Source organism: Babylonia areolata, chromosome 25 (assembly GCF_041734735.1).
Source record: "Babylonia areolata isolate BAREFJ2019XMU chromosome 25, ASM4173473v1, whole genome shotgun sequence".
Taxonomy (NCBI): Eukaryota; Metazoa; Mollusca; class Gastropoda; order Neogastropoda; family Buccinidae; genus Babylonia; species Babylonia areolata.
This window is the reverse complement of record NC_134900.1, coordinates 37,465,805-37,479,299: the sequence shown is the minus strand read 5'-3', so window position 1 is coordinate 37,479,299 and position 13,495 is coordinate 37,465,805. Positions and strand designations below refer to the sequence as shown.

Here is a 13,495-nt window from a genome sequence, read left to right as displayed (position 1 = left end):
AGATAAACAATACACACGACCACCACAGTAGCTGCATCAGCAGCATCATTGTTACCACTATTCTACCCGTCTCTAAACTGTGCATTTGGACACAGTGCGGCAGGCGTACCTCCTCCGTCATGAGGTAGTCCAGGGTGCCCTCTGGCAGATCGTCCAGGCCCCCGTTCTCCGGAGCAAACACAGTGATGTTGGGCCGCTCAAAGGCCGCCTCCAGGTCTAGGCTCTGTCGGAACACACCACAATCACATGGGATTTTCCGTTTGTTGCTTGGTTGCTTGGTTGGGTTTTTTTGTTTGTTTGTTTGTTTTTAGCATTTTAAAAACTTTTTTTCATGCGGGTAGGTCCTAGGTCATTTCCCATTGCTGACTTTGTTATTTTGTTTGTCTTTCTTGCTGTTTTCACTGACATTCTCAGTCCACTATTTAGTTTTATAGTTTCTGATTTTGTTGCCGTTTTTACGGACTTTCTCAGTCCACTTTTCAGTTTTATAGATTCTGATGTCATCTGTTAAACAAATTTGTTGATGTTTGTTTGGTTGGTTGGTTGGTTGGTTGGTTGTTTGTTTTTTTGTTTTTTGTTGTTGTTTTTTTTTGGGGGGGTTGGTTGTTTTGGTTTGGTTTGTTTTTTTAATCGGTGAGTGTTATTTCACAACCCACACTTGTTTTCTTTTCATTTGTAAGCTTTGTACACTGTTGTCATCTTTTTTTTTTTTTTTTTTTTTTTTTGGTATTGTTTTGTTTTTTTTGTTGTTTTTTCTGTGTGCTTGCTTTTGTTTGTTTTTGCTGTGTGTGTGACTTTTGTTTTGATGGCGGTTTTTTTTGTTTTTTGTTTTTGGTTTTTTGGGTTTTTTTCACGCCGCGATTTTTTTTTTATTTTACTTTATTTTATCCAGGTGTCAGGAATGAACAGCCACACCGTCCTTGGAATTTCTTTGTTCTGGTGTGCGATAGAGAGACAAAAGCCAACAAACAACGAACCGCCTCACGGATACTCACACGGATCAGTGTCTGCATGCGGTTGAACCGTCCCTCTTCTCTTATCAAAGTCATGGCTGATTTCTGGAACAAACAACACGAAAATGAGAGCAACGAAAAACATTAACAAGACTGTGAGTGCGTGCGTTCGTGTGTGTGTGTGTGTGTGTGTGTGTCTGTGTGTCTTCATGTATGTGTGCATGAACGTGTGTGTGTGTTAACTGTGTATCAATGCGTGTGTGCATGAATGCGTGTGTGCATGAATGTGTGTGTGCATGAATGTGTGTGTGTGTGTGTGTGTGTGTGTGTGTGTGTGTGCGCACAGTACAGCACAGTACGGCACAGTACGGCACAGCACAACACAGCACAGCACAGCACAGCCACACCACACCACACCACACCACACAACAAAACAACACAACACACACCACTCCACACCACACATCACTCCACACACCCCACCCCACCCCACCCCACCCCACACACCACCCCACCCCCCACCCCCCACCACAGCACATCACATCACATCACACTCCACCCCACCCCATCACATCACACCCCACCCCACCACACCCCATCACATCACACCCCGCCCCGCCCCGCCCCGCCCCCCCACCCCACCCCACCCCATCCCCCACACCACACCCCAACACACACCACACCACACCACACCACACCACATCACATCACACCCCAACACACCCCAACACACACCACACCCCAACACAGCACACCACAGCACACCCCACCACACCCCACCACACCACACCCCAACACACCCCAACACACCCCACACACCACACCACACCACACCACACCACACCACACCAACACCACACCACACACACACCACACACACACACACCACACACACCACACCACACCACACCACAACACACACACACACACACCACACCACACACCACACACCCCAACCACCACACCCAACACACCACACCACCACACCCCACAACACAGCACACACACAGCACACACCACACCACACCCACACCACACCCACACCACACCCAACACACACACACACCACACCACACACCCAACAACACACACACCACACACACACACCCAACACACCACACCACACCACACAACACACCCCAACACACCACACCACACCACACCCCCAAACACACCACACCACACCCCAACACACCCCAACACACCACACCACACCAACACACCACACCCACACCAACCACACCAACAACCACACACCACACCCCCACACACCCACAACCACAACCCACCACCACCAACACACCACACACACACCACCACACCAACACCAACACAGCACACCCACACCCCAACACACCACACCACACCCACACCCCAACACACCACACCACACCCCAACACACCCCAACACACCACACCACACCCCAACACAGCACAGCCACACCACACCCCCAGCACACCACACCACACTCCAACACAACATAGCACAGCACAGCACACCACACCACACCACACCACACCACACCCAACACAACATAGCACAGCACAGCACACCACACCACACTCCAACACAACATAGCACAGCACAGCACCGCACACCACACCACACCACACCCCAACACAACATAGCACAGCACAGCACAGCACACCACACCACACTCCAACACAACATAGCACAGCACAGCACAGCACAGCACACCACACCACACCACACCCCAACACAACACAGCACACCACACGACACCCCACCAGCACACTACAGCACAGCACACCACAGCACAGCACAGCACAGCACACCACACCACACCACACCACACCCCAACACACACACAGCACACCACACACCACAGCACACCACACACCACACCACACCCCACAGCACAGCACACCATACAACACCACTCCACACCCCACAACACACCCTAAAACACACCACACCACACTCTAAAGCACACCACACCACACCACACCACACCACAGCACACCCCAGCACACCCCACACCCCAGCACACCACAGCACACCACCCCACAGCACAGCACAGCACAGCCAGTCACTGACACTGGTGTCGCCCTCGATGTTGGCCTCATTGATGAGCAGCTCGTTGACCACGTGGATCATGCCGTTGAAGGCCGGGTTGTCCCGGGATACGACCTTGGCCTTGGACGCGTGACCTCGAACCCTGTACTTGAACACTCCTTTGGCCTGAAAGGGAAAGGAAGTTGGGGGTCATCTGTCTGTCTCTGTCTGTCTGTCTGTCCTGTCTTTTAGTTTACTTACACGTTTATTTAGGATTCGTTTATTCATTGTGTTTGTTTTTATGTATCTATTCATCTATCCAGTTATCTATGGAATCATTCATTTAATTATTCATTTAACTGTTTATATATCTATTTCTTTGTTTATTCATTTATTCGTTTATTTGTTTATCCACTTGTATTTTGCTTAATCATTCATTTATCCAAAGCGCGTTGGGTGACGCTGCTGCTCAGGCATCCGCGGACGTGGTGTAGCGTATATGGATATGTCCGGACTCGGTGCCACCTTCTGGAGTAACTGAACTGAACTGAACCCAACCGAACCGGACAGAACATTCATTCGGTCTTCAACACAATGGTGATGCACTAACTACAGAAATAATGCTATTGGCTTTTGTGAACTGCAGGTTTAAATGGGCAGAAGCGAAGGTGGTGACAAACAGAATCTGCTAGAAATGTATATGCACACTGGGGATCGATTTTATTTGGTTTTACTATGTCTGAAAAATAATGTATTTCGATCAAATTAATTTGTCCATGTTCGTTCCATGCAATGTATTATCTTCCCATCACTTGCATACCCATGCATAATTATGTCTGAAATCCTGATGTGTTTGTCATTGTGTTTGTGTAAGATTTTGCTATTCATGTTTGAACCGTTAATGTACTGTGCCCACCTGTATTCTTTGTGACTACAGTTCACCTGGCAATATAAAGACATCCTGCGACTTGACTGCAGAACTGATGCCATTGTGGCTCAAAGCTCGGCCATGTTCCCTGCAAAGTGTAGGAGGTCCTCTCTCTCTCTCTCTCTCTCTCTCTCTCTCTCTCTCTCTCTCTCATGATTGACTGTCGTGTCGTGCTTAATTAGGTAATGTACATGCTTTCATTTATGCCTTTTATTTTCATATGTAATTGTGTGTGTGTGAGTGTGTGTGTGTGTGTGTGTGTGTGTGTACACGTGTGTGTGTGTGTGTGTGTGTGTGTGTGTGTACACGTGTGTGTGTGTGTGTGTGTGTGTGTGTGTGTTGTCTTTGTCCCCGCCCCCTGCCCCCCCCACCCCCCTTTTTCTTCTTTGCTCTCTCTCTCTCTCTCTCTCTCTCTCTCTCTCTCTCTCACACACACACACACACACACACACACACACACACACACACACACTGACCACTCTGACTTGCAGCTCCGCCAGGTTCCCCTGCAGGGTGTAGAACGAGTCGTACTTTTGCAGGTCTTCCAGGGTCAGCGACCCGGCCAGCATGTGTTGGCGGATTACCTCCCTTGACCTCTCCGGCATCTTCACCATGCTGGCGAACTGAAAGCACAAGATTGGCGAACTGAAAGCACAAGATTGGCGAACTGAAAGCACAATATTGCGAACTGAAAGCACAAGATTGGCGAACTGAAAGCACAAGATTGGCGAACTGAAAGCACAAGATTGGCGAACTGAAAACACAAGATTGGCGAACTGAAAGCACAATATGGCGAACTGAAAGCACAATATGGCGAACTGAAAGCACAATATGGCGAACTGAAAGCACAATATGGCGAACTGAAAGCACAATATGGCGAACTGAAAGCACAATATGGCGAACTGAAAGAACAATATGGCGAACTGAAAGCACAATATGGCGAACTAAAAGCACAAGATGGCGAACTGAAAGCACAATATGGCGAACTGAAAGCACAATATGGCGAACTGAAAGCACAATATGGCGAACTGAAAGCACAATATGGCAAACTGAAACATGACGAACAGAAAGAAACATGAGCACAAGATGGCGAACTGAAAGCACAATATGGCGAACTGAAAGCACAAGATGGCGAACTGAAAGCACAAGATGGCAAACTGAAACATGAACTGAAAGCACAAGATGGCGAACTGAAAGCACAAGATAGCGAACTGAGAGCAAGAGATGGCAAACTGAAACATGAACTGAAAGCACAATATGACGAACTAAAAGCACGAGATGGCGAACTGAAAGCACAAAATGGCGAACTGAAAGCACAAGATGGCGAACTGAAAGCACAATATGACGAACTAAAAGCACGAGATGGCGAACTGAAAGCACAAAATGGCGAACTGAAAGCACAATGTAGCGAACTGAAAGCACAACAGTAGCGAACTGAAACATGACGGAACTGAAAGCACAGGATTGGCGAACTGAAAGCACAGGATTGGCGAACTGAAAGCACAAGACAGCAGATGGGTTTCAGAAGCGCTTAGAGCTTTCCGCAACCAGAAGTAACACACGGTACACGAAATACATCATCATCATCATCATTAGCAGTATTGCTGCTGTCACGTTACGACTTTTGAGCGACTCACAGGGAACACTCTGCGCGCCTTGCGGAAGGCCCTGTTGTTGGGGACGAAGATGGTGAAGGGGCCTCGCTCCGTCAGGGCCTTGTTGAGGATCCCGTCCAGCAGGGCCAGGGCCATGGTCAGCTGGTTCCGCAGGTACCGATGGTTGGCGTTCAATTCTTGCAGGCTCTGGGAAAACATGTGATACAATGCAGTGCTTTGCAGTGCGGTACAGTACAGTATGCTACAGCCGGTCATGCGCTGGTGTGGTGTGTGGGGGGACGGGGGGGGGGTTGTGGAGAGGGGGAGGGTGTGTGTGTGTGTGTGTGTGTGCATCTCTGTGCGTGTATGCGTATGTGTGGTGTGATTGGTGTGTGGGGGGGGGGTGCGGGGGGGGGGGTCGGTCTGTCTGCGTCTGTGCCTGTGTTTCTGTGTGTCTGTGTGCGTGCACGAAAAATATCAGTCCAAAATAGAACGGAGGACAGATTAGACATAACAGACAAAGAGAAAACTGACTCTCCTCCCACATAATATAAATATACAGACAGATAGACAGTAACGTAGACAGATGGATAGGCGGTGAGACAGACACGAGGGAAGATAAGACAGACAGACGTATAAACAGAGTTAAACACGTGAACAGAGATAGCTAAGCGGATAGACAGACAGATATACGGACAGACAGACATATAGACAAAGAGATATGTAGACAAGCGGACGGACAGACAGGCGGACAGATAGACAGACAGGACAGTAGACAGGTAATGGGGGAGGGACCCACCTCCATGATGTTACCAAAGCAGTTCTCCTTGCCATCGCCCACGTAGCCAGGTAAACACGTACACCTGGAGAGCGCACACACACACACACACACACACACACACACACAAGAAAATATGACCGCATATATGAACACACACACACACATAAAACAAACACACACACACACATAAAACAAACACACGCACACATGCACAAGCACACGCACACACACTCGAAAATATGAACACACATATGAACACACATATGAACACACACACACACGAAAATATGACCACACATATGAACACACATACACACACACTCGAAAATATTACCACAAATATGAACACATACACACAAGAAAATATGAACACACACACACACACACACACACACACACACACACACACACACGAACATATGAACACATATATGACCACATGAACACACACACTCCCACGCTCGCTCGCTCGCTCATACACACACACACACACACACGCGCGCGCGCGCGCGCAAGGGACACAACTTCATGTCAATGCTGCTTATGCTACCGATTCAGCTGGCACACAGGTAAATAAAAAGCACACTGGAACAATATACTTCCAAAAAAAAAAATTTTTTTTTTTTTGAAAGGAAACTCCATGCTTCTCCTTTCTTCTTTTTTTTCTTGCTGCCCCATCATCTGCACCGTTTCAGTGACGTCACTCCCACGCCGCTCATTCCGAGTCCCCCATACACAGCCACACCCACTGACCCATGTTCGTCTGTCGATGTCACAGTGTCGGCAGTCCACAGGGAACCATCAATGTTAGGTCGCCAGGAGGCCACACACCAGAGGAGACCCTTCACTGTTGCTGAGTAACTTCTGTGGTAGTGCCTGTTCTAATTTCTATCACCTACTATGGCCCCCTACTGACGACAATAATGGCTTTATCGCGGAGCCAGACTGAGTGAGCGTCTCCCCCAGAGTGAAGACCGCCATCACGTCCCTCCAACGGCATTCGTCCATGAACCTGCCGACACTGAAGACCTTGACAAGACTCTCCACAAACGCCGAAGTGAAGGAGTATCAAAACTGAGGTCAGCATGAGAGCAGGGCATGAAAGGTTAGATAATTTCGGACTTTTCTTTTTTTCATATTGATGATGGAAGAGGAGGAGGATGGCTTTGATGATGATGAAGACGCTGCTATGGAGGTCCATTTAGGTTTGGGACTACGTGACAAGGCGGTACTCAACGGTTCCTGTCATAATGATATCCCGGCGTCAACCAGGCCCGAGAGATACAGACACTTGCAGTGTTGGTCAGGAAATTAGAGCAACACACCCAAAGACGCAGCCGTAAAGTGGATGATACTCGACTGTGTGGTCCCAGTCCATGTTAAGCTCATAGCACACTCAACTCTGGGTAGGAGTCGGTCACGGGCCGAAAAATCCACCTCCGCTGGGATTCGAACCCGCGTCCTCCTACTCGTCAGTCCGTGATGCTAACCACTTGGCCACGGCGGCTCGTCCTTGTCCTTTAACGTTGTGAAGTCTGCGGAAAGGCAGAGGACTGACCTGTACTGGTTGGGACCAGTGGTGCTGCAGTTGGCGTTCCGGTGACAGTCCGCCGTGGGACAGACGTCCACCAGGGAGCAACCTTCACCTTCCACGTAGTTCTCGTAGTGCGTCAGGCAGTCACACGTGCTCTGTTGTGTGTGACAACATGCAGGCACAGCGCGCGCGCGCACACACACACACACACACACACACAGATATTAAAACACACACACACACACACACATATATATATATATATATAATACAGAGATAGAGAGAGAGAGAGAGAGAATTACAAAACACACACACACACACACAATACACACATTCGCGTATACACGAGGACACGCACACGTACGCACTCGAATCAAAACATCAAAAATCAATCGATATTGTCCGATTAAGGGGACAGAGCAAACAATGTTAGTACCAACAGTATTATGACAATGAAATTAAGACCGATACTGAGATACAGTTAAAGAGCTAGAAAGGGGGCGGGGCTGGGGCTATGGAGGGGGGGGGAGAGAGAGAGAGACAGACAGACATGCAGGCAGACAGACAGACAGACAGACAGACAGACAGGCAAGCAGGCAGGAAGGCAGGGAAAGACAATTGACAGACACACGTAGACAGAGTCAGACCCCCAGTAAAAAAAAAAAAAAAAAAAAAAAAAAAATGTACGCACAACACAGATCCGAACCCAAACCCATCCTATCCCTCCCACCCCCCAGCCCTCGGCCCTGCTCACTGACCGTGTTGGCGCCAGTGTGCATGCACATGGTGGACTGAAGGTCACAGCCGCCGTTCCGGAAGTCGCAGGGGTTGATGGGATGGCACCTGACGCCATCGTCACGGTGCCCGTCGGGACAGCGGCACTTGAACCTGCCTGGTCCGTCGTACACACACACCCGCTCCCCGCAAACCCGATCCGCGTCATTCTCGCACACGTTCACCGCTGGAGTGGGACAGACATCGAACAATTAACATCTTATCTGGTCATCCTGAATTCCTGGGGCTGAATAATTTAGGATTCTAAAGTGGGACGGAAAGAACGGTAATGTCGCACTTAGGCATCCTGAATTCCTGGGGCTGAATTTTGGATGCTAAAGTGCGACTATTATCTTCTTCTTCCTCCTCTTCCTCTTCTTCTTCTTTGTCGTCGTCGTCTTAGTCGTCGTCGTCTTCTTCTTCATTCGTGGACTGCAACTCCCACGTTAACTCGAACTGAATGCACACGATTAAGCTTTTACGTGTATGACCGTTTTCTCACCGCCAAGTAGAAAACCATAATTCCCGTTTTCGGGGGGTGTATGCTGAGTATGTTCTTGTTTCCATAACCCACCGAACGCTGACATGGATTACAGGATCTTTAACGTGCGTATTTGATATTCTGGTTCTTCTTTGATCCACTCAGCTGTTGCGCCCGTCCCAAGATGTTCAAACCACAGAGGTCAGTCTCCGTTTCTCAAGGAGGCATCACTGCGTTCAGGCAAAGTCATAATGTGCGCTATACTACATCTGCTGGGCACACGCCTGACCAGCAGCATAACCCAACGCACTCGACACCATATCTTCCAACATCCCCCAACCGCCGCCCACCCCTGTTGACACCATTTCTTCCACCCCCCAACCCCCCAACCGCCGCCCACCCCTGTTGACACCATTTCTTCCACCCCCCCACCCCCCAACCGCCGCCCACCCCTGTTGACACCATTTCTTCCACCCCCCACCCCCCAACCGCCGCCCACCCCTGTTGACACCATTTCTTCCACCCCCCAACCCCCGGCCACCCCTGTTGACACCATTTCTTCCACCCCCCAACCCCCCAACCGCCGCCCACCCCTGTTGACACCATTTCTTCCACCCCCCACCCCCCACCCCTGTGGACACCATTTCTTCCACCCCCCCACCCCCCAACCGCCGGCCACCCCTGTTGACACCATTTCTTCCACCCCCCACCCCCCAACCCCCGGCCACCCCTGTTGACACCATTTCTTCCACCCCCCAACCCCCCAACCGCCGCCCACCCCTGTTGACACCATTTCCTCCACACCCCAACCGCCGCCCACCCCTGTTGACACCATTTCTTCCACCCCCCACCCCCCAACCGCCAGCCACCCCTGTTGACACCATTTCTTCCACCCCCCACCCCCCAACCGCCGCCCACCCCTGTTGACACCATTTCTTCCACACCCCACACCCCAACCGCCGCCCACCCCTGTTGACACCATTTCTTCCACACCCCACCCCCCAACCGCCGCCCACCCCTGTTGACACCATTTCTTCCACACCCCACACCCCAACCGCCGCCCACCCCTGTTGACACCATTTCTTCCACCCCCTACCCCCCAACCGCCGGCCACCCCTGTTGACACCATTTCTTCCACCCCCTACCCCCCAACCGCCGCCCACCCCTGTTGACACTTTCTTCCACCCCCCACCCCCCAACCGCCGGCCACCCCTGTTGTCACCATTTCTTCCACACCCCAACTCCCGGCTACCCCTGTTGACACCATTTCTTCCACACCCCAACCGCCGGCCATCCCTGTTGACACCATTTCTTCCAACACTCCCCCCCCCCCTCCAAATCCCCCCCCCCCCAACCGCCGGCTAACCCTGTTGACACCATTTCTTCCACACCCCAACCGCCGGCCACCCCTGTTGGCCTTGAGTGCGTGCACGTACAGTTATATGTGTGTGGGTACCTATCAGAGTGAGTCCCTTCTACACAACTTTACCAGAGGACAAACTTTTTATTGGGGTGGGTTCTTTTTCAGTGCGTGCTGCACACGCGACTCGGTTTATTGTCTCATCCGAATGACCGTCTGTGTAGTCTGATTGTCCAGTCAAACTTGGGAGAAAGGGAGAGAGCGGGAATCGAACCCAAACCTTCACGGACACTGTGTTGGCAGATGAGTGTCTTAACCACTCTGCCACCCTCCTTCATACTGCAATGACAGTTACTGCGTAATTAATGGGGTTTTTATGCTAAATATGAGTTGAAATGTTCAAATTTAATCTTCCTGTTGATGTTTCTATGTCTTATTTGCTTAACTCACTCAGTACGGCCAGTCCTCTCTTCTCCTCTACACAGACCCCTCGGATGTCCAGTGGGTGTCTCAATGACCCAACCTTTCGCTTCCGTCGTCAGAATTGTCGTATTCTTTGTCAACATTCACCTCTTCAGTATAAGAGCCTTCCGCTTGCAATATTTTGATGATGGTAACTGGGGTGAAACGCTGTTAACATCGTCTCTTTCGCCGTTCGTATGGAGAGAGTTCGTTGCATGTCTTACAGCTTGGTTTGGTTTTATATTGACGTAACCATCATTGTTCAACAAATGCGACTGAATATGGAAAAAAAAAAAAAAAAATGTGTGTGTGTGTGTGTGTGTGTGTGTGTGTGTGTGTGTGTGTGTGTGTGTGTGCTTTTAACAGTGGAAATGTGGTGTGTTTTTGTTGTTATTGTTTTGTTTTGTTTTTATCGGGCTCACTTTGCTATGACTCAGTTGTGTGATTTTGTTATATTTGCTGTATGCCAAACTCAACTGTTCTTTTCATAATCTGTATGTATCACAGTCTTCATCACAATTTCTCTTTCCGATTCTGAATTCCCATTAATACCCTACATTCAGGGACACTTTCATATGCAATTTTCGTGCACAGCTGAAGCCGCAGTACCCCATTTTTATTAAGTGCCAAGTCAGACCAACAGAAATGGCGGTTTGAGTCGACAAATGTCGAATCGTGTTCATGTTGTGGGTCATTCCGCTGTCGTTTTGAAGCCTAGTTCTTGACCAGAAGGGTGAGTCATACACTACATGTCATTTCTTTCACGTCTGGGTTGCAAAACACACACACACACACACACACAAACCAGTAATTTTCGTTTAGACAGGTCCCAAAATTTACGATCCTTCCCAAAGGGACACACACATGGTCGTACACTTACAATGTTACATATTTGTCTGAGTGTGTATGTGTGCGTGCCTGAAACCTGAATGAATGACACATGAAACGAATGATGAGCGCCCGATAGCAGCCGTCAGTCGGCTCTACCCGGTAGGCAGCCTGTTGTGTAAATGACCCCGTGTTTGTAAAGCGCTTAGAGCTTGGTCTCTGACCGATGATAGGTGCTATATAAGTATCCATATCAATCAATCAATCAATCAATACGTGTGCGGGACTGAAACCTGATTGAAATGACACAGGAAACGAATGATAAGCGCCAGAATGGCAGCCGTCAGTCGGCACTACCCAGGAAGGCAACCTGTTGTGTAAATGACTCCGTGTTTGTAAAGCGCTTAGAGCTGGCTTTTCGACCAAGGACAGGCGCTATGTAAGTATCCATATCATTCATTCATTCATTCATTCATAGGCAGCCTGCCGTGTGAATGACTGTGTGTTTGTAAAGCGCTTTGAGCTAGGTCTTCGACCGAGGATAGGTGCTAAAATAAGTATCCGAATCAAATCAAATCAAATCAAACTTACGTGTACAGGCGGTGACGTTGGAGGGCTGGCCCTCGTAGCCCGGGTCACACACACACTCTGGCTGACCGCTGGGCTCTTCACACCGTGAGTTAGCGGCACACGTCAGGTTGTCACACGTCATGATCTCTGAAAACAAGTCAGCTGCTGGAAAAGTCCCACAGAATGCCTGGCTCCGGGAGAAGCGTGCTTGAAAATTATCATGTTTTTAAATTAAATGGGTTTAAACAATGACCGCAACTGCCCTCCACTCTACTCCCCAACAATGGACACACATGTCCGAATCTTCATGTAACGTTCCAATCCCCCCAGGGGGAAAAAGAAATAAACTTTTCCCAAGCTCGGCGGCTGGTGGGGGAAGGGGGTGTGGGGGAGGTTGCCGCACGCTTTTTGAGTCTCTCCCAATCATTATTTTGCAATTATTATTACAGAATGATAAAGTTTGAGGAGGTGAACATTTTGCAAGGTTAGTGGCTCATGGTAGTAGGTATATACCTATTCACCATACCTGCGAATTTCATGGAACTCCGTCACACACAGGGTGCGTTTCCCTTCGTTTGACTGAGTTATTACTTTTCAACCACGAATTGAAGGCTTGGCGTGTGTGTTGAGGTGACAGGCCCCAGTTTCAGAACCTGTGGCCATTGGCTACACACGTGAGAACTTTTTTTTTTTTTTTTTTTTTTTTTACTCAAGCACGGACTTTTCCACGTGATTCTCCGCGCACAACAAATTCACGCACTGAAGCAAGATTCGGGTTTGACAAATCAGTCTTTCTCTTCGTCCTACTGACACACACTACACGTTTTACACTGCTCGTCTTCCTGACACACATGTACACGTTTCACACTGTCTTCCTGACACACACTACACGTTTCACACTGCTTGTCTTCCTGACACACATCTACACATTTGACACTTCCTGACACACATGTACACGTTTCACACTGTCTTCCTGACACACACTACACGTTTCACACTGCTTGTCTTCCTGACACACACACTACACGTTTCACACTGTCTTCCTGACACACACACGTACACGTTTCACACTGCTTGTCTTCCTGACACACATGTACACGTTTCACACTGCTTGTCTTTTGACACACATGCACACGTTTCACACTGCTTGTCTTCCTGACACACACTACACGTTTGACACTGCTTGTCTTCCTGACACACATGTACACGTTT

At 49.3% G+C, this 13,495-nt stretch overlaps 1 protein-coding gene and 1 pseudogene across 2 annotated transcripts in view; one reads left to right on the top strand and one right to left on the bottom strand.

The window, feature by feature from the left end:
* LOC143299921 (stabilin-2-like) overlaps nt 1-13,495 on the bottom strand; it is a 283,357-nt gene that overhangs the window by 258,994 nt on the left and 10,868 nt on the right. For both annotated transcript variants that reach the window (XM_076613459.1, XM_076613458.1), the window contains exons 5-13: nt 12,305-12,430; nt 8,567-8,769; nt 7,833-7,963; nt 6,293-6,356; nt 5,536-5,700; nt 4,375-4,521; nt 3,013-3,156; nt 996-1,058; nt 110-223 (exon numbers count right to left, since the gene is read on the bottom strand). In XM_076613459.1, the coding sequence (XP_076469574.1) occupies nt 110-223; nt 996-1,058; nt 3,013-3,156; nt 4,375-4,521; nt 5,536-5,700; nt 6,293-6,356; nt 7,833-7,963; nt 8,567-8,769; nt 12,305-12,430 (1,157 nt within the window). The remainder of the gene's footprint in view (nt 1-109; nt 224-995; nt 1,059-3,012; nt 3,157-4,374; nt 4,522-5,535; nt 5,701-6,292; nt 6,357-7,832; nt 7,964-8,566; nt 8,770-12,304; nt 12,431-13,495) is intronic.
* Nucleotides 4,674-5,336, top strand: LOC143299986 (uncharacterized; annotated as a pseudogene).